A 22,075-nucleotide genomic window follows, 5' to 3' on the forward strand; every position below is an offset into this window, starting at 1 on the left:
GAACCACCTGCTACCTGGTCTTCCCCACTTCTTTCCCAAGGGCCTTTATTTCCAGTATCTCTTTGTTCCTGGCTCTCAACCGTGGGGCCCACTTTTCTCCTTTTCACTCAGCAGGGCCTCCTCCCTCTATGTGAAGTGTCCTGTCCTTTGAGGGACGCTGTCTTTCCCATCAGTTGAACCTGCAGCTCATTTGTCTCCCCCAACCCGATTCGAATCCACTATCCTAGACTTTGCTTCTGTCTCTAGTCTGCTTAGACCTTCCTTGTATTAATTCTGAGTTTTGTCATTCTAAATCTCCTTGCTCTTCTGATCTGATCTCTTTGGTGTCCTCTGTGGGTTTGGGAACAAAGGCCAAAATCCCCAACATGGCCTGAGTTCCTTCTTTGTCCTGTTCCTCCCTCTCCTGCCCCATGTGGGGCTATTGTACATGTGGCGAGGTTCAAAGCCAACCTGACCCAGGAGATGATCTCATCTCTAATTGACCAGCAAAAGTCCAGAGTGGAACTGTGGCTCAAATGGTAGAGCCAGCCTTGAGTAGAAGAAGCCAAACAAGAGTGCGAGGCCCTGAGTTTAGACCCCAGTACACACACACACACACACACACACACACACACACACACACACACACACACACACACACACACACACACACTTAAAAACATAATTAAAGGAGAGAACTAGTGAATTTTTTGAGTTAACAGTCTGGCCTGGGTGGTGACTACTTAACCACTAGATAACTTTGGGGGTTTTTTTGGTGCCATTTCTTTTTTCTTCTGATCGTTTTCTTCATCTGGAGATGGACTTCCAGCCCTTCGAGGAAACGACAGTGAGACTGTAAGCATCCTGGAAACCACAGACGCCCTCTGCTCTCCAAGCAGGGGGCAGTGGATCTTGAAGGTATAGTTGCCAGGATCTGAGGCCCTGTAGTCGCTCCTATTTCTTAAGGAAAATAGGTTGTGTTGAAATCATCATTTATTCCCTTCTTATTCCCACTCGGAGTCGATTAGCTTGTGATGTAAATGCACCATCTGGTCCTGCTGGCACTCACTGCCCAGCCCAGAGCCCTCTCCTTAGCATGTTACTGCTTGAATCTTGGCTCTGGTCAGGGCTCTGTGTATGTGTGTGTGTTTTAAAAGTACTGTGACCTGCAGCATATTTTCAGATAATAGAGTAATTTAGCAGAAGATGTATCTCCTCTTTATACTTAGCTCTTACTATATTTGTTTCTCAGTAATGAGACTTGGTCTTCTCCAGCAGCTGCTGGGTGGTAGGCACAGAGTGGAATAGGTACTCGAATCTGCTAGCTGCATGCGTTACCCTGGTTGGCAGAAAATGAGGTGACCCAAATGGGACTGTGAAACTCTTGCCCTGTCTTGGGACCAGAGCAAATCTGGTGGGTGAGTGGAGATCCTGGTTTATGGTACCACTCTTTCCTTGTATTCTAAAAAACTGTAAAACCTACTTGGAAACATGTGTCGTCTGAGACTATAAACCGTGTCGGTCTGGCATGCAAATGGATGGGAAAATTAAGCCTTCTCTAAGAAAACTGCTCTACTAACTAAAATAAAACTCTGAAAGTAAAAGTTTTGAGTGACAGGAAAAACACATCTTTTACACATGCCAGACTAGATGCCAGGAAAACACTTCCAGAGAAGCAGTTGATTACATACGCATGCATTTCGTAAGTTGGCGCCTAAAAAGATCCTTAGAGAAGCTGGCGGCTGGTGGCTCACACCTGATCCTCGCTCCTCAGGAAGCTGAGATCTGAGGATTGCGTCTTGAAGCCAGTATCCCTGGGGATTCTTTCTCTTCCATTAACCATCAAAAAGCAAGAAGCAGCAGCATGGCTCAGGTGGTAGAGCACCAGCCTTGCCTGTCTACCTTGGTGATCTCTTAAAGTAATGCAGGTGCTGCCAGGAGCCAGCTGAGCACAGTCGCCACAGCAGTGGTCAGGCAGGAGGTGCGCACTTGATGGGTGTGAACCCCACTAGGGCTGGGCGGTGGCTTGCTCTGTCCCTGTGTCTGCAGACTGGCTCTCGGTGGTACCGGGACACTGCTGGGTCTGCATAGGACCCAGTGAATGGCAGGCTCATTTCTACCTCCACGGAAGCTTTACTGGTGCCATGATTATTCCTTGACCCTCAGCAGCTGGGGAGCAGGGCCGTGTCAGCACTAAAAGCCGCTAACCTGGTCAGGGTATGAACATAGTCTGGTGGGTACTCCCCTCAGCATGGTTTTTGCCTCTGGATTAAAAGAAGATGCTCTCCTTTCTCCCTTGGCAAACAGCCCAGGTAAGTGGACCTGGCCGAGGAAGTCCATGCCTTGCTTTATGAGTCTGCGCCCTGTGTGCTTCACCGTGGAGGCTGGTTTTGTTTGAGGTCTCATTTCTATTAAGGCTAGTTGTTTTGTTTTTTTTTTTCCTTGTTGAAACATTCTACCTCTTTTTATGTCTGGGGATTTTGACTTTTTTTTTCCTCCTACTTTGTTTAAAATGAGCAAACAATAAACTCCTACCCACTGGCTTATAAGCAAGAAAGCGTCTGAGAAGAAATTCTTTTTTTTTTGTCGGTCGTGGGGCTTGAACTCTGGGCCTGGGCGCTGTCCCTCAGCTCTTCAGCTCAAGGCGAGCGCTCTACCACTTGAGCTACAGCGCCACTTCCAGTTTTCTGGTGGTTTATTGGAGATAGGAGTCTCACGGTCTCTCCTGCCCGGGCTGGCTTTGAACCTCGATCCTCAGATCTCAGCCTCCTGAGTAGCTAGGATTACAGGCGTGAGCCACCAGCGCCCGGCTTGAGAAGAAATTCTTAATGGCGTAAACCATTAAAATGTTCATTGAGGTAAAATACCACACTAGTCCCTGTGCAAGCTGAGTCAGTCAGACTTACGTCCTTTATTTTCTAAGTTTCTACAAAGATTATTAGGATTTTATTCATATTTTTGTATTTCATGTTACATCCTGGAAATTTCTAGGCCGTTTCTGTATGACATGCACGAAAGGCAGCCTGTGACTGTTTGCCCTTGCAAAAAAAGGAAATTATACATTATATCCAAGCATAACCAAGAGGAAATTAAGTGCTTCCTGACCTACACTGAGAGAGTTCCAGCGTCAGGGGATCTGCCCCGTGGATCCTCCTGAGGGAGGAGTGGGTGTCTGTGTGCTCTGTATGCAGGTCCTCACGGCGATGGGCTCAGGATTGCACGTGGCCTGGCTCCTGGCACCACACGTGACCAGTGTATGCTTTCTTCCCTTTCTGGCACTCCCCGCAGGTGGAGGAGCTGTTGATGGCCATGGAGAAGGTCAAGCAGGAACTGGAGTCCATGAAGGCAAAGCTGTCCTCCACGCAGCAGTCCCTGGCAGAGAAGGAGACGCATTTGACCAACCTTCGAGCCGAGAGGAGGAAACACTTGGAGGAAGTTCTGGAGATGAAGTAAGTACAGCTTTGTTCTGAAGGCCAGTGCATCGTAGAAGGACTTCTTCTTCTGGCACTGGCTTCATTATCCCTGACATACTTAGTCTAGGTGTGCTGCTGCCTGTACCTCACTTCCTACAATGGATCTGATTTTCTGTGCCTCAGTCCTTGGTTTGACAGAATTGTTTTTTGCCTCCTCTTACCAGGTTTTAAGGTACTTACTATAGTACGTGTGTGCATGTGTGTGCGTGTATGCGTGTACACATATGTGTGTGTGTTGCATTAGCTCTCTGGAATTCTTTTTTTTTTTAATTTTTTTATTGTAAAGATACTATACAGAGGGTTACAGTTACATGAGTGAGGTAATGAGTACACTTCCTCTTGAACATTGTTACCCCCTCCATTGTTTTCCCCATACCATCCCCTCCCTCCCTCCCTTCCCCAAGGTTCTTTTTTTTTTTTTTTTTTTTTTTGATTGTGATTAAGTGATTACTTAATTTCCGGAAATTCACAGTATTGTGGAATAATGATGCTCATTTAAAGTCACAAGTTCATTCTAACTTTCCTGGAGCAAATTGTCTATCACAGTCTGTAATATATAACGGTGCTCACATGTTATATACCATATATGTGATCAGCAGCATGGGGATATTTGGTAGTGGTTCAACCAGATGAGTGGGAGTTCTTTGTTTCTTAAGTCCTGTCATATCTTAAGTTTTGTCATATCACCTAACATTTTGGATTTAGCATCCACTTATCAGGGAGACCATGTACCGTTTGTCTCTTCGTTCTTGGCTTACCTTGCTCAACATGATTCCTTCTAGCTCCATCCATTTCCCTGCAAATGCCATTATTTTGTCATTTCTAATGGCTGCATAATATTCCATTGTGTATAGATACCACAATTTTTGGATCCATTCATCTGTGGTGGGGCATCTAGGTTGTTTCCATATCCTAGCTATTGTGAATAGTGCTGCAATAAACATGGAGGTGCATGTGTCCTTGTATATTGGTTCCTGTTGTTCAGGGTAGATGCCTAGAAGTGGTATGACTGGGTCGTAAGGGAGGTCAATCTTTAGCTTTCTAAGGACCCTCCAGACTGCTTCGTGGCCCTCCTTTTTATGCTGGAGATGGGACTCAGTGCCTAGCACACAAGAGACAAGTGCTCCACCCCGCCCAGCAAATGTGTTTTGTTCTGTTTTGTTTGTTAATCCATTTAGTTTATAAGTTATCCAGAGTATCATGAAATAGCAGGAATTAAATAAGTATATTTACTCAGAGCCTAATTAATGTCAACACACAGTGAAAAATGGAAACCACTAGGATCTCTAGGTACATGTGTTTAGATGACTGTCCTGTGTGTGTGTGTGTGTGCGTGCACACACGCACATGCATGTTAACTCAGATTTTTGTTTCTGTAGATAGCACTTAAGATGCATTGCACATTCAGGGTTACATCTTTCACAACAATACCAATCATCTTTCCACCCATGTCTGTACCACGTCCCTCACAAACTACACGCATGATTATAGATACTATTAACATTTAATGGACAAGTAATTGTCTTTAGCAGGGGGCAGAGTATAACTAGATGTTTGTAGAGTAAATGTGCAATGAAAAGCTGACATTGTACATTGTACACAGAAATTCATTGAAAGTGGATCACCGACAATAAAAAAGACAAAACTATAACCTTCCAAAGACAACAAAATTTTGAGGCAAGCAGAAGTTCCCTACTAAACAATACATAGTAACTCTGAGAGGGGAAAAAAAAAAAGCCATAAATTGAACTCATCTAGAATGAAAAGCTCTTCAAGAGCCGTCACGAATGCTCCCAGTGCTACAATCCCAGTGTTTGGAAGGCTGAGGCTGGCCTGACTGGAATCAAAACAAAGCCACGAAGAGATGTCCTTTAGAAAATAAAAACAACAGACGGATGACGATGAAAGGTACTTAGGTGGCATGTATTTTGATTGTTGCCGTTTTATCTGGTTCACCACGTTGTGTTATGCTATAATGATTTATCTGCAGGCTTTTCTTATCACACCCTGGGTGAGAAACTGTTGCAGTAAAGTTTTGTTCCTATATGTTCAAGTTTGTGGAGGTTATAGTTGTAACTGCCTGGCTTACCTCGGTGTTAGCGTTTGTGTATCTGAAATGTTTCGTGTAGTTCCGGTTGTATGTCTCCGCCTTTCCCCAGAGCAAGGCCCAGCGCTGCCCACCACTACAGCGGGGCCCGCTGCATACCCAAGTCGGTTTTGAGGCTCAGGGCAGTCCCCCCCGACATGTTTGCTGTGTGCCCAGGTCCTGAGAGCAAGCTCAAGTGCTTTTGGTGGCACATTATAGTCAGAATTTTCTGTTTTTAAGAGCTGGGTTTGATTTTGTTGGCTTTTTGTATTTTATTGTCCTTCATGTATTTCTCTGCTGTTTTTGCCTATTTTCTGTACATTAGCCATGTTTAGAGTTACTTGACATACTATAAAACGAGATTCTTTAAGAATTCCATTAGCATACTCACAGTGGACATACAAAAATAACTCCCTTGCATATTATGAAGATGTTTTGACAACCAGTGTGTTGTGGAGGGTTTGCTGCTTTCGTTTCCTGTGGTTGGTGTGGGGTGAGGGTGGGAAGAGGGGTCAGGAAGCACGCGTGGCAGGGGATGTAAGGTAGCGCTGACCAGACCTGCAGACGTTGCACCGGCTCTCATCTGTCCATCATAGCCTCCAAAATCCTCTCCAGCTCCTCCAACATGGTCGGCTGAGCATGTTTGCCTACGCAGTGGCCACTGCTCGTGGGTGGGGTAATTCCAACTCTAGGACCACAGTCTTAGGCCACTGTGGAAGACTGGCCTACTGCTCTGCACCTTCATTTCTGAAGCATCATTTTGTTCTCCAAGTTTCTGCAAGACTGACTTGTGCTGGTAATTCTGACTCACGCGCTCCGTGTGTGTTAGGAATAGTTTATTTTCCCAGTATACTGTAAAGAAACGCTAAGGCCCGTGTCCCCAGCCTGCTCAGCGTTCCGTTCGGCCTCATGGTAAACACCTCCGGATCTCATTAGGCCCTGCACAATCCACAAGCTGTAGGCCCAGACTGAGAGGCGCGCACTGCGCTGTTGAAATGGGCCGAGGCGGGCCTGGGAGCTGAGCTTCCTGCTGGGAAGTAGACCAGCAGCCTTGTTCCACGCAGCAACACACGCTGGGCCGAAACTGGAGCAGTTACTGCATTCCTGGTGAAATGGGACAGTCACTTGTGCATTTCCCTCTCTCCACGTAACATCTGTGGCTTTGTTGTGACTTGGTTTTATTGGCAGGTGTAACATGATTCATTACCTCAGTGATGAGGGCTGCCGTACCATTGAGTAGCGCCCGAGGCCTTGCTAGATGAAGCTGCCCTGAATTCTGACCTCCAGCTGTGAAAGAGGACCTAGTCAGAAGGATGCTCCACCAGCACAGCTGTACGTGTGGCAGTCAGCTTTCTGCTAATGACCAATGGTGTGCTGATTTCATCCCTTAGAAGGAATAAGTCATTACACAAGACACACAAACTATTGTGCACAAATCCCATGCAGAGTATTTTGGCATGGTTCACTTCTGCTCCTTGCTCCACTAGTGCAAGATTAAATTTATTAATGCTGTTTTCATGGAATTGCAGTTGAGGAAGACCCATGAGACCAGCCTCCATCAGCAGTGCCGGAGGCTAAGGCAGAGAGCTGTGTCGTTGCCTCGCTGTTAGTAAGGGAACCTTTCGTTTTCCTATGAACATCTGAAATCACAGGGGTTTTTCTATGTGAGTGCAATTGTAAAGATTTTTCCTGGTCCTTTACGTAACTACCGCTAAGCTAGAAAGACTTGTTTAAGACCAAGCACTTGCGGGAGTGGTGGCCGCCCATAGCATAGGATTGGGAAGCACGGTTGCTTTCACTCACAAAAGAGCAGTTTTCTTACATGATAGCAACTGTCCCTTTGGCAGCTTCTCTTGACTAGCCGAGCTTGCCTTTCCTCCCGTGGAGATACTGTATGCCAAAAGAAGTGTTTCACCAGCTGACGGGGGTGGAATTGGATCATGTTTGAGGGATGTAAATTTTTTCCCTTGGCCGTCTATGATTAAACTCCTACTGTGTAAAATCAAACCATTATTATTTATGCTACCCAAGATATATAGTTTGATGATTTGAAAACCACTCGGGCCGGGGGTGGACATGCAGCGTCTTCTTGGAACGCACTCAGCTCCCATTGGCCTTCCGCTGTCAGGGAAGCAGGATCTGGACAAGCACCTGTAGACAGAGGGTGTGAGCCTATGTTCAGAGTATTGCTTCTGTAGGGAGTCCAGAACATTTTGTTACCTTTAGTCCTAAAGCTGTAAGGTTTAACACAAACTAAAATTAATTGCTATGGATTTGATTTGGATTCCAGAGGAATATTTAGCAGTGTTCTAATTTGGGTGGGAGTTAAAAACAAATTATTTTTCCCCCTACCCTGTCACACAAACAATTCTGAAGCATGGAAAACTGGGTAGCCGCATCGTGATAAGACTTGCCTGGCTTTGGCACGGTACCAAGATGCCTGCCGACGGGAGCTAGAAGCTACAGGCATAGCCAGGGGAGACTTAATTATTGGTTTACCGTATTTACTTCAAAATGAAAAGCTCATACAGGATTTGTACCTCTACCCTGAAAAGCTCAGGAGCTGTTTTTGGACTAAAATGTCATAGCTTTTGTGGCTAATGGGGCATGAAATAAATTGGCAGGCGCAAACCACCCAGAGTACAGTGAAGCAGTGTCCATATTCTAATTCCCAGCCCTTGGGATTCTGCAAAGGTCACCAATTAAACAAAGTCAGGATTAATCAAAACTACAATCAAATAAAACCCAATCATTAATCCTCTTCCGAGTTACAATGGCGTGATTGTGTCATTGTGTGAGAAGCACTGGAGAGGGTTCATTTGTAATGCACAGGAAAATCAACACCGAGGTGTCAAACAGAAAAATGAAACCCTGCAGGTGACGCTGCCTTTGGAGCCAAGAGCAACTGGCGATTCCCGCCACCCAGGGCTGGGAGGGGGCTGGCACAGAGCACGGAGCGTGGGGGTCTGTCGATGGGCAGCCACAGACCCCACGGGTGGACAGGCCCCGCTCCAAGCAGCAGTGTCTCCACGTAATCGCCCAAAGTGCACGCGCAGCTCTCAGGCTATGAGGTGACTTCTCTTCAGCCCCTGGGGACAGACTTTGCCAGGAGCCAGACACTCACCGTTCCCCCCTCCCGTTGCTGACTCCTGAACTGATTGACACTCATTCTTGCCTTAGGGTTTCTGCTGCTTCGTGTTGCACGGTATCGTTCTCCTCATCTCTCATTCCCTAGTCTCAAGTCACTACTACTAGTCGTGTTTCCTGTTTTCAATAGCCAATAGGGATACTATTCAGTAGGCTATGATTCTAACTTGGGTGTGTGTGCGCTAATCCTATGGCTTGAATTCAGGGCCTGGCTGCTGTCTCTGAGCTTTTTTGCATAAGGCTCATTCTCTATCGCTTAGAGCCACAGCTCTACTTCTGTGTTTGTTTGGGAGGTTTTAGTGGTTAATTGGTGATAAAAAGTCTCATAAACTTGCCTGTATAGGTTGGCTTTGAACCATGATTCTCAGATCTCAGCTTCCTGAGGAGCTAGGATTACAGGCGTGTGCCACTAGTGCCTGGCTGATTCTAAGAACCAATTTTGATGTGTAATTCATCCCATATTATTTGTGTTATATGTGGGCATATTTTTATGTGACTTAAAAGATAGTATTTACCTCTGTTAGTTAGCTTTTCACTTTGTATCATATACAAGATAGAAAGGTTGTAAATTAACCACACAGATTTTAAAACTCGGAAACAGGCTGTGTTATCGGGTCACACAGCTGGAGTTGCGTGATTGTAGAACTTGTTCTTGACATCACCTGTGCTCCTGGTGTAAGCCCTGTGTGTGTGTGTGTGTGCACATCACTGTCAGATCCTCCGTGACACACAAGTTCTTCTCCTGGGAGTGATAGAGCCACTAGTGTGCAGCTGTAGCTCAGCCCCATAAACCATCACTAAAAACAGCCCTGTCGTTTATAACAGGACTTCACTGTATTGGCGTGTTACTGTAGATTTCGCCTTTCCATTTAGAGTCTTATAAACTATAATGTACACTACAGGACTCATTGAACAAAAACAGGTGATCTATATTTACTTAAGAATAAGTAAATTATATTTTAGCATTGTCTGTGAAATAAATTCATGAGATGAGCTCACCATGGACAATAAAAGCCTGAGTTTGGGCCATTATTTTCAAACCTTGAGCCATCACAAAAATGCGCCTGGCATGTTTAACAAATACGTTATTTCTGCAGGGTGAGATAGGAAGACATGTTCATAGGGGTGAAATTTAGCATGGAATTTACCTGTCTGTCTCTCTCTCTCTTTAATTGTGTGGAAGCAGAAATAAAGTATTTGTTCTTCTAGGAGAGGGGCCAGGTACCCTGACATGATTTTGTGATTGAAACATGACCATGAAAGCGACACTCGTAGAAATGGATATTGAATATGGCAGGTTGGTGTTTCCGTGAGGGCGGCATCCGTTTGGGAGCTGTGACTGGTGCAGGTAATCCCCCAGCCAGGTTCCCACGCTGCCGGGCGTGTGTGCACTCATGGCCCAGGGTGCATCTGTGGGTGTGTGACGGGAAACCAGTCTGCTTCGAGTCGGTCCAGCCCAGCCACTGGTCTCTTCTGCACTGAATTTTGAAGTAGTGATGTATACATGCCCAGTACAAGAATAGCAGCTTTTCAAAGCAAGTAGGTGTGCTCTAGGCAGCGCTTCCTAAAAGAACAGGGTTAAGCTGGGGCCGGAGGCTCACACCTCTAATGTTAGCTATTTGGGAAGCTAAGAATGGGAGGATCACGCTCGGGATAAACGGTTTGGAAATCAGGGATACTTACATGATTATTGAGGGTAAGAGGAGGAAAGAAACATTACTGGGCAGTTTTTAAGTGCTTTCTGTGTTCTAGGCTCTGTTCTAAGACCAGATGTGTTATTTCATTACATCTTTTTTTTTGCTGGTGGTGGGGATTGAACTCGGGGCCTGAGCGCTGTCCCTGAGCTCTTTTGCTCAAGGCTAGTGCTCTACCACTTTGAGCCTCAGCTCCGCTTCTCAGTTTCTGGTGGTTGTTTGGAGATAAGAGTTTCACAGACTTTCCTGCCCGGGCTGGCTTTGAACCACAAGCCTCAGGTCTCAGCCTCCTGAGGAGCTAGGATTACAGGTGTGAGCCAGCAGCTCCCAGCAATTCATTGCATCTTAAAATACAGGAAGATGTTTGATGTTTCTATTGTCTTCATAAAAAAAAAAAATGTGGAACAAAAGACTTACTGTCTGACCACGTTTGCGTGATCAGCGTGCGGCGGCGCTGAGGGCGGCACCGAGGCCCCTGTTAACATGGACGTGTTAGCTTGGGGAGGAACAGCTGTCCAGTGTGAGCCTGTGAATGCCAGAGGAGGTGCGCCCCGGGAGCCCGCCGGGCAACTCCATCCGAAGGACGATTCGTGTGGTCTGGTGGGGGGGGATAGGGAGACGAGGAAGAATTCAGCAAGGAGGGAAACAGCAGCAGCTCACCAGAACCTAAAAGGATACTTCAGTCGGAGAGGTTCATCGTCAAGGGATTAAAAGGGTATGAGAACGGAGCATCAGGCAGTTCCAGGACCAGGGCGGCCAGTGCTGTGGAGAGGGGATAACAGGCTGCCCCTTGCTTTAAGTTCCAGAAATTCACGTTGGAAATAACGGCCTTGCTGGTGGGTGTTTCCCACTGGTGTAGAGTGGACGCTCCTGGGATGCTAACACTGCTTATGACTAGTTCAGGCATCAGACTTCTGAAGGGCGTGGGGTCTGGATTCCACTGGCTCCCCTCCCCTTGGGTCAGCCACCCCCACCCCGACCCATCAGTAACAGTCAGGGCTCAGCCTCCTCTGGTGACTTAGAAGTTTCCAGAGGACCACCACTGCCGATGGGTGGTGAGGAAGGAGGGAGTCCTTGGTTCCAAGAGAACGCGTTGACCCGGAAGTTAGTGTCTAGTCTTCCACGTTATTAGCACAAAAGAAGAGCCGTGCTTCATCCTGCGATGGATGTGTACATGTGTGTGAATTCTTCTGTCCCTTCCAGAGTCTTCCACCCCATCCTTTACGTCCCAGTAAGCGGTATGCTCCGATTTCACACCATGCAAACGTTCTCTGTGGAACAGGCTTTGCATGTTAATGAAAATGATTGGGGAGCGGTTTCGATCTGTTTCGATCTCTTCGGGGTATTGCTCTAACAGCAACGTGGGCAGTAAATGAGGAGCTAGAGGAACCATCGGAGAGCTGGTATGGAGAGCCAGAAGAAGGATCCAGAACAGGGCAGTGGCAGAAGGATGGTAGACCTCTAACCAACAGAACCACTGAGAACTCAGATTCTGGACACTTGGAGAGACCAAGGATATCTTGTTACAATGATGGCGTTCAGAGCCCAAGAGAACTGGACACGAAGGTGGCCCCCCACCCCCGGTGCGGTGTGATCTGGAAGGAGCAGGGAGTCACTGCTTACAAGAACGAACACAGCAATGACTAATTCCTGCGGAGGATGGAAGCCCAGACTGGACGTCCTTACCGTGTGAAAATGCTCGCGCGCCTGTGGGGCATAGTAGGTTCACAGCGCACACTGGGTCCACTCTTTCAGTTCGCACGTGAGGAAACTAGTTTTCAGAATCCAAAGGCAAATTTGGTGAGAGAATCTGAACTTTGACCACCATTAGAGTCTTTCCACAGCACCAAGCAACGTGCACATGCATTTATTTCCAGCTGTGCAATTTTCAGTGAGGAAAAACTGAGCTGCAACTATTGTTTTTTCCATCAATAAGATGTAGTACTTGCAAGACTTGTGGAGAATTAGTATTCATTTTACAGGTCCACTCCAGAGAGCTGGGCGTTGAGTTCCAGTATGAACAGCCTCAGTGACGACAATTCCAGAATTCTCGGCTGTTCTTCTCAGGCTTACCTCTTTTAGACGAGGGAAATTTGTAAATTCCGAGCTTTTCTTCTCATCAGCGCCAACCGTCACTTGCCTTGGTAGTCATTTTTCCATGGTGAGCATGCTTATTTTTTTTTCCTAAACCTACACTTTAGGCTGGCTTTCCTAGCTTGCCGGTCTTCTTCTGCTCATTTTACAGCCACTGTCTTACCCTTGGTTTTGCTCTATTAATTTGATTATCTCTGGCTTCGTTTCCACCTCTGCTTTTCCTTAGTCTTGTTCATTAAAGATTAAGAGTCTGTTTGCTCTAAGAGTGGATTTAAAAAAAGAAGCCACTGGCATAGAGGTTAGGCAGCCTGCCTTCCCTAACTGCCTTCTCACCACAGCAGGGAAGATTACGTCTCTATCAAATCATGGTCTGACTGACAAGAGAGTCCACGCTGGGCCCAGCAAAACAACCACCTGTTCGTAGCAAAAGCTCACTGTGGTTTTGTGGCTGAGTGTGCGTCTGCACACTGGTGGCCACGCCCCGGAGCACGTCCTAGGGGACCTCCACCCTCAGACGCAGCCCATGCATGGTGTGGTGCAAAACTGTTTCACGGGAAACTTTCAGGCCCGGAGCACATGGCTCAAGTGGTAGAGTACTTGCCCTTCAAGTACAAGGCTCTGAGTTCAATCCCCAGTGCTGCCAAAAAAAAAGGGGGGGGGGGACAGGTGAGGGAACTTGCAGGGTAATACACAGGAGCTGCTAAAATCTGAACGCAGCTGATTTTCATGTCACATCGCTCACGATGGGTTGAATTATGATGCTAAGAATAGAATAAAGAAAGCTTGTACCCATAGGTTTTGTGAGCAGACTCCGTCCGGCTCGGACCCTGCTCCCCATAGACCAGCTAAAGACAGGGACCGGAGTCAGACAAGATGAATTCATGCACAGGTCTGGCCCAGCTCAGGAAGAGGAAAAGCGAGCATCTCAGCCCATCTGCCAGGTGTTCACACAACATTAGTTTAAAGAGAGGCAGACTTGGGGAAGGGCGGAGTATAATTAGGTCTTTGCAGACCTGCTCCTTGAGAAGGTCTCCCTGCCTGGGATTTAACTTGTCACAAGTTCCATCATTCCTGTTCTTTTATTCCCTTCCCCCCCACCCCGCCCCTCCCAAGTGGGCCTTGAACTCAGGGCCTGGGCGCTGTCCCTCAGCTCTTCAGCTCAAAGCGAGCGCTCTACCGCTTGAGCCACAGCGCCACTTCTGGTTTTCTGGTGGTTCCTTGGAGATCAGAGTCTCATGGACTTTTCCCGCCCAGGCTGGCTTTGAACCTCGATCCTCTGATCTCAGCCTCCTGGGCAGCTAGGATGACAGGCGTGAGCCACAGGCTCCCAGCCTTCAATTCCTGTTCTTCTGGAGTCCAGGTAAGGGCTGGAGAGGAGGGCTGAGTGCAGTGCAGGAGACCAGTGCACAGTGGAGGCACAGACCCAGTTTTGCCTGCTTCTGGTTACCCTTTGGACACAAACAGGCCAGTGGAGAGAAGTGTTCCTCGGCTCTTACCACCCCGCGTTCACCTCCATTGGGGGCCTTCCCTTCAAACACAAGCTTGGAAGACATAGTGAACCTTGGAACCAGCCATTCCTTATGTTCCTACATTCCCGTTTTTCAAAGCACTTCTATATGTACGTAGAGTGTATTAACACAGCATATATATTTGGGTGGGGTCTGGGGGGGGTGTTGGTCATGGATATTGAACTCGGGGCTTGGGCGCTGTCCCTGAGCTCTTTGGCTCAAGGTTTAGTGCTCTACCACTTGAGCCACAGCACCACTTTTGAGTTTGCTTATGGTTCATTGGAAATAAGAGTCTCTCAGCCTTTCCTGTCTGGACTGGCTTTGAACTGCGGCCCTCAGTTCTCAGTAACTAAGCTTACAGGAGTGAATCACCAGCACCTGGCTAACATATTTTTCAGTACAGAAATAGTCTCTTTTCTCAAAAAATGTTTAATGCCATGCCATTTGAAAAAGCTTTCGTAGCGTTGTAAATAATGAGAGTCAATGCAGGCTCACACAGGGAAACCACAGCTTACCTACACTGTGCTCTCTAGACACCCCACGACCCCACCGAGCTCATTGTGTCAGGATTCTTGCTTTCCTCTCTGAGCGTGAGTTGGCAGAAAGTAGAACCAATCAGTGGCAGCGACAGAGCTGTGACCACCTCTCATCCAGCCTTGAGCCAAAGAAGCTCAGAGACAGTGCCCAAGCCCTGAGTTCAAGTCCTGGGACAGGCAAAAAACAACAAAAAGAAATGCCTTGCCCTGTGAGTGTGTGTTTATTGGGAAGGTCTGGGAGGGAAAAGGGCAGCAGCAGAGTGTGTAGGAATGTACTCTGAGTCTGTCCTGAAGGGTGTTGGCCGGCTCACAGTGTAAAGCCCTTCTCATTTTTTTGCTCTTCTTGGTGAATCCCAAGGAACCTCCAGTGTGCCCTTTTTTTAGCTAGGTTAGAGCTTGAAGAACCACCGAGGGTTTGTGTGTCCTGCAGTTGGCAAAGTTGCCAAGTTTGCTGCACAACCGTGGTCTTGGCTTGGTTTCTCACTGTCTTCAAACGGCATTTTCTCTGCTGTAAGAAAACTATCCTTGGGGCTGGGAAGGTGGCTCAGTGGTAGAGTGCTTGCCTTGCATGCATGAGGCCCTGGGTTCGATTCCTCAGCACCACATAAGCAAAAAGAAAAAGCTGGAAGTGGTGCTGTGGCTCAAGTGGTAGAGCACTAGCCTTGAGCTGAAGAGCTGAGGGACAGCGCCCAGGCCCAGAGTTCAGGTACCATGACTGGCAAAAAAAAAAAAAAAAAAAGAAAACTATCCTTGGAAGGCAGGGAGGGCCGAGAATGCCGTAACCTCTTTCCAGTTTCACCCACAGATATTTCCGGCATTGTAATTCCTGTCATTGGCCACATCAATCCCTCGTTCCTCTTTCTTGTGAGAAAATAAAACTGAGTAAATATGAGGACGTTGAAGGAGGAACGTAAGGATTACAGTCTTGACTCACCTTCACAGACGCTGTTTATCTCTTCCATCGTGTTAGACAGGCACCACTTTGTCCCTTCCTCTTCTGCTTCCCCAGCCCACTTGCTGGCGCGTTGTGTCTTGTTCTACAGTTGGCGTTCACTGTCACCGCTATATGCAGTCTCTTAGCTGGATGCGTGGTTTTGAGTTCATGATATTCAGGCTTGCACTGAAGTCAGTTGGTTCCAGGGCCCTGCTCCACTATGAAACCACCAATCTATGTGTTCGTTCCAAAACCTAATTACTCCTGTGCAGAAAATGAGCCAAAGTTAGTGTTAGTAGTTGTCCAAATACAATCTGATCTCTTTTCCATAAAGAATACTGAGATTACAAGGCACTGGTGGCTCACGCCTGTCATCCTAGTCACTCAGAAGGCTGAGATCTGAGGATCAGGAAAAGTCCATGAGACTCTTATCTCCAATGAACCACCATAAAACCGGAAGTGGCACTGTGGCTCAAATGGTAGAGAGCTAGTCTTGAGCTGAAGAGCGGAGGGACAGCGCCCAGGCCCTGAATTCAAGCCCCATGACCAAAAAAAAAGAATGCCAGGATTTTTACCTGGCTCCTTATTTTCTAAAAGTAAGATAGAAAACTGCCCGCGATACCAACTTGTCTGGCAAAGGTTAGGGTCGAGCTACATCTGTCTCCCAGCCCGCTTATTAGAAAGGGGGAGACTGGGATCCTGCCTGACCCCCAGCCCTTGACCTCTCAGCTCAGACTGAATCACTACCATTCCCCCTAAATTGTCTGTTTATCGAGTGGTAACCCTCCTCGAGGTTGGATGAGCCTGAATCCGTACCTCACCCTGTGAAGCAGATCAGAAGGGAAACACACAGTTTCACCTGCCTGGTGGTGTGGCTTCCAGCTTGTACTTCATCCAGCGATGGCATCCAAGCCAGAAGGACAAGGGGCAGGAAAGACTCGGAGAGTCCTGGCCACGGTGCTACGAGTCGGAGGGGTGACGTTTCAGATTGAGAAAAGCCCCCCTACCCCCGTGAGGCATAAGCTCGTATGTTTTAGGTTGAAAACTCAGTTTTTAGTTTCCTTGGTTATGAATAGTTCATACAGTAATTCTCCTTCCTCATCTCTCCACTACCTCCTCTCCCTCAATTCAGATGAAGAGCAAGACTGCAGGGGAAAGGTACTCCTTTCTCTTGAGTTTACTCTAAATCTGTCTTCGTAGCTGTGTGTGTATGCGTGCACACGCACTCATTCTGGGGCTTGAACTCAGGGTCTGAGTGCTGTTCCTGAGCTTTTTCAACTCTACCAGTTGAGCTACATACATCCTGGCTAACAGAGAAAATGCATTAAAATACTCCTCACCTACAGAAAGAACCTCAGCGCTCCGTCTAGCCTGCTCTAAGTGTGAGGGCTAGGGGCACGGCTTGAGTACCAACCAGGCACACCTGAGGCTCCGAGTTCAAAGCCCGGCACGGTTCCCTCCAAACCAACCAGCACCATCAACGCCCCCCCCCGCCCCAGAATTTCATCATGAAGAGTCGAGTATGTGTCATAGTAAAAATGACCCATGAAAATGATGGGCAGCGTGGGGTGTGTCATGGGTACATCTTTGCACCCAATTTTTTTTTAACTTAATTCGTCCCAAGTGAAGGATTCTCCTTGCCTATTCACTGCTGGTGGCTACGGGACGATTCATGCTGGGTACTGTGAACACTTCCGTGCTGTTAGTGGTCCCTGGGCCTGGGCAATGCCGCAGCTGGTACATGAGGACACAGCCCTCTTCACACTTGAACCCGTCCCTCTTCATCCTTGTAACCTGATGTCCCAAAGCAGCTGCTGGCAGGACAGAGGACTATGGAAGCCGCTAGAAATGTGCAAATGAGCACACGCTGGAGGGAGACCCCGGGCGGAATCAACTCCCCTCTCCGTGTTCCCTGTCCTTCCCGGCCGTCACACACGCGGTGCCCCACAGCTCTTCCACCCCCTCAAAGAATCACTTCTGGCACTAGGCAGCTTTGAAGTGTTTATTAGAAAACAGCCCTGTTTTGACAGGCGTTAGCGCCCTGGCCCGCAGGCCAGCTTGCGGGCTCCTGTGGCGCCAGGAGCAAATGACCATTTTTTCCATTACCAACTCCATTCCCTCAGGAGATGCCATTTGTCACAGGCCGGGTTTTCCCCACTTTTACTGCAGCCCTAATGCTAAAACACTCGATGGGATATTCAGATCCTCACAGCGTTGGCGTTACTGCGGGATTTCACAGGTCCAGAACCCTGCAGCTGATGATGTCGGCATGGAAATGCCCATACTGCAGCACTCTGCCGTGGGCCCCGTGGAGCTCCACTGGCCGCTTCCGCTAGCCCAGGAGCGGAGTTACCTTGGCGTTGATATTGGGGGACTTGGGGGACATGTGTTACCACCTGGTCACTTTGTCCCTGAATATCTGTCGCTCTCTTCACCTGCCCACCCACCTTCCACCCAGGTTCAGATGCTTCTACCCCGAGCCTTTTCACTCCAGGCCGACACTCTACCACTCGAACCACACCTACACTTCCAGCTTCTTTTTTTGCTGGTTAATTGGAGATAAGCGTCTTAAGGGATTTTCAGCTGGGCTAGCTTTTTTTTGTTTGTTTGGTCATGTGGATTGAACTCGGCCTGGGCGCTGTCCCTCGGCTCTTCAGCTCAACGCGAGTGCTCTACCACTTGAACCACAGCTCCACTTCTGGTTTTATGCTGGTTTATTGGAGATAAGAGCCTCATGGACTTTCCTGCCCTGGGCTGGCTTTGAACCATGAGCCACCAGCACCTGCTTCATTTCATTCTTCACAGTATTAAAACTCGCCCATCCATAATTCTTTTTTTTTTTTTTTTTTTGGTCGGTCGTGGGGCTTGAACTCTGGGCCTGGGCGCTGTCCCTCAGCTCTTCAGCTCAAGGCGAGCGCTCTACCACTTGAGCTACAGCGCCACTTCCGGTTTTCTGGTGGTTTATTGGAGATAGGAGTCTCACGGTCTCTCCTGCCCAGGCTGGCTTTGAACCGCGATCCTCAGATCTCAGCCTCCTGAGTAGCTAGGATTACAGGCGTGAGCCACCAGCGCCTGGCTTCCATCCCATAATTCTTGTCACTGTAAGGCCTTCCCTTAACACTTCCAAGCTATGTCCTCATATGCTGGGAGAAACTGTATTCAGAAGCTGCTCATGTAAATCAGGTTTCTTATACGAAAGTATTTTCCCTGTGTTGATTAAAAACACCCAGTTTTAAAAAGAAATCTGGAAGAAAAAAAAAGTCTGGCCTGGAAATGGTGGCTCAGCGGTAGAATGCTTGCCTAGCGTGCATGAAGCCCTGGGTTCAGTTCCTCAGTGCCACATACACAGAAAAAGCCGGAAGTGGTACTGTGGCTCTAGCCTTGAGGAAAAGAAGCTCAGAGACAGCGCCCAGGCCCTGAGTTCAAGCCCCAGGACTGGCAAAAAATAAAAATAATAAAAAGAATTCTGCTCCAATTCTACAATTTTTTTTTTTTACACACATCCTTTGAGTATGGAGTAGATTTAGGCAAAATGCTTAGGATAGTCAGAAACCAATTTTCTTTGTGAAGGATGTTCCAGATCTGCGTCAGGAAAGAAGCTGGTTTCCATCCTTTGCCCTAATAGCAGTTTCTCTGAAGAAGAACTCTAGAACCGTATAAAAGTTTGTAATAAATACTGCAAGCCCCCCACACACACCCGGGGTTTATACTCGACCCTGAGCTTACTAGGCGGGCACTCTACCACTTGAATCACACCCCTGTCAGTTTTGCTTCTGTTTTAGTTTCTAGCTTGTTTGTCTTGATTTTTTTCTTTGACTGGGGTCTAGTTTTGCCAGAGCTTCCTGGACCACATATCCTTGGTGATCCTCTGATTGATTCCTCTCTTAGAGCTGAGATAGCAGGCTTATGCCGCCACAGCCGGCTCTGGTTGAGATGGGTCCAGCTGGCTTTGTACCATCATGAGAAGAGCTTATATCCCTTTCAGTCCTGACTGCAGGTAAAAAGTGTCCACTTCTTTCATGCTTGGTATGGTACTCAATTTCTGTTTTCTGTTGTTGGAGTTGGACATAAATTTTGGAGTACTGTACCAGACTTGCACAAGAAGGGTTTCGGGTGTAGGCCACGAGCAGACTTCCTCTTTTTACCTCAGTTTGCACACCTGTCTAATGTGTACGTGTTGCGTGATTTGGTTATTGTGTGTGGTGCTGAAGCTTGCACTCAGAGCCTTGTACTTACTTTCTAAACAGGCACCACCACTTGGGCCATCTCCTCCTCCTCTGCTCCGTGGTTGGAAAAGGGTTTGGAAACACGGGCTGCACTTGAGAGCCTAAAATCCACAGAGGTTGTGTGCTTTGACAAAATTCACCTGGAGTGTGAATGGCCCAGAATAGATTCTTTATGTTTTCATAATCTCTTCCTTTTAGTCTGGGTCCAGACTTACAATAGCAAAAAACAGGAGCTGAGGATAAAACAATCCTGGTTGTTTGCTTGTCTTACACAGTTCTCATGTCTCACAAGTGTGTTTCGAGCGTTTGTGTAACATGGCTGTAGGGAAGGGCCAGTAAGTGCTAAGGGGAAATATAATAAGCCAGTATGTTACAGCGTGGTCAAGCTAAAATACAGGAGCATTTACATACAGCTGTTCTGTACCGCCATGTGCCACACCATTCACACACGGGCTCAACTCAAGCTGTGATGTGCACCGATCCTGAGAGTTCTGAGTGTAAATGTGCCACCGAGTTCTGGTCAGATTACCAGACATAACATGAGATACACATTCATGCTAAAGGAAGACGCCTGGGGAAAGGCGATAGGAAAAAGCCCTTGAGCTGGGCACTGTGGTGCCCGGCCACTCGGGAGGCTGAGATCTGCGGATCACCACTCAAAGCCAGCCTGGGCAAGGAAAGGCCATGAGACTCTGATCTTCAGTTAAGCACCTCAAAGTGATTGAGCAATAGCCCGAACAAAAAAAGCTCAGGGACAGTGCCCAAGCCCCAGGGCTGACCACAAAGAAAAGAAAAGAAAAGACGCTTTTGAACAACAGCAGGGAGGACAGGATGGGTCGTACGCCCAGCCTATATTTCAAGTAATTTTTTTTTTTTTTTTTTTTTTTTTTTTTTTTTTGTCGGTCGTGGGGCTTGAACTCTGGGCCTGGGCGCTGTCCCTCAGCTCTTCAGCTCAAGGCGAGCGCTCTACCACTTGAGCTACAGCGCCACTTCCGGTTTTCTGGTGGTTTATTGGAGATAGGAGTCTCACGGTCTCTCCTGCCCGGGCTGGCTTTGAACCGCGATCCTCAGATCTCAGCCTCCTGAGTAGCTAGGATTACAGGCGTGAGCCACCAGCGCCCGGCTATATTTCAAGTAATTTTTAAACCCTGGCATGCTTACTATTAATCAATGATGAGTTATCCCATTCTGTATCTGCTATGATCGTGTAAGGTAAGAATTCTACCTTGCTCTTCAAACCTCCCTCCCTTCCTACTTGTAATTCAGGTTGGAATGTTCTGATTTTAGACTCCATCTCCAGTTAACCAGCAAAATACTGGACTGGAGATGTGGCTTAAGGAATAGAGCACCAGCTATAAACAAGAAAACCAAGTAATAGCATGAGGCTCTGAACTCAAGTGCTCGTACCCGCACCCCCCCCAAAGTGATACAAAGTGATGTCATGCACACTGTGGCCAGCATCGCACAGACTGATCTCGTGAGGTTGACTTGTGAACACTCTGAGTTCTAATCCCTTAGACATCCACTCACATTATTGGCACCATAAGTGAGCCATCATTCTATTGCTGATATCCTGTGGTTCAGTGTCTCATAGTTAAAGCTCTCCCCTCCCCCCCTTTTAATGAAATTGTTCATTTCCCTACTGTTGGATTTTAAGAGTTCTTTTTATGTTTTGAATTCAATAGTTCTTTATCAGGCGTTCTGTCATAGTGTATGGCTTATGTTCTCATTCTCTTGTCATTGGAGTTTTTTTTGTTTACTTGTTTGTTTTTTGTTTTTTGTTGGTCGTGGGGCCTGAACTCTGGGCCTGGGTGCTGTCCCTCAGCTCTTCAGCTCAAGGCGAACGCTCTACCACTTGAGCCACAGCATCACTTCTGGCTTTTTCTGCTTATGTGGTATTGAGGAATCGAACCCAGGGCCTCATGCATGCAAGGCAAGCGCTCTACCACTGAGCCACCTTCCCAGCCCCTTAAATGAGGTTTTTAGCACGCTATTTTTGAGATAAAAGTATCCAGAATACAGAGATTTTATATGTTTTTAAATCTTCACAGAGAGATATTACTAATATTAACAAATAGGACTCACACCTTTACATGTTTATTAACCAGTTGAGGAAAAGAGTTTTTTTTTTTCCGGTTTTCATTATGAGTCCCATTCACAAACTTGTTTAGAAGGAAACCAAGAGCCCATTCCACCCTGCAGTTCAACCATTGTTGAATACATCACAATATGTACATGCACATACTGCTTTAAAGGGCCGGGCTGCTCCTTTCCTGCAGAAGGCCTCAGACCTTACCCCACGCCACGCCGCACAGACCCCGTGCCGCTTACCTTAAAGAGCGTCTCGGGATAGCATTTCAAGAATGAGTGCCTCTCCTGGCTTCTAGAAACATTTAAG

General features: G+C 47.4%; 1 protein-coding gene across 6 annotated transcripts in view; it reads left to right on the top strand.

Moving 5' to 3' along the window:
* Positions 1-22,075, top strand: part of LOC138820395 (ELKS/Rab6-interacting/CAST family member 1) — a 135,814-nt gene that overhangs the window by 88,888 nt on the left and 24,851 nt on the right. For all 6 annotated transcript variants that reach the window (XM_070012037.1, XM_070012038.1, XM_070012032.1 and 3 more), the window contains one exon: positions 3,268-3,428. In XM_070012037.1, the coding sequence (XP_069868138.1) occupies positions 3,268-3,428 (161 nt within the window). The remainder of the gene's footprint in view (positions 1-3,267; positions 3,429-22,075) is intronic.

This window comes from Dipodomys merriami, unplaced genomic scaffold, assembly GCF_024711535.1.
Source record: "Dipodomys merriami isolate MVZ:Mamm:240054 unplaced genomic scaffold, mDipMer1.0.p SCAF_877, whole genome shotgun sequence".
NCBI lineage: Eukaryota > Metazoa > Chordata > Mammalia > Rodentia > Heteromyidae > Dipodomys > Dipodomys merriami.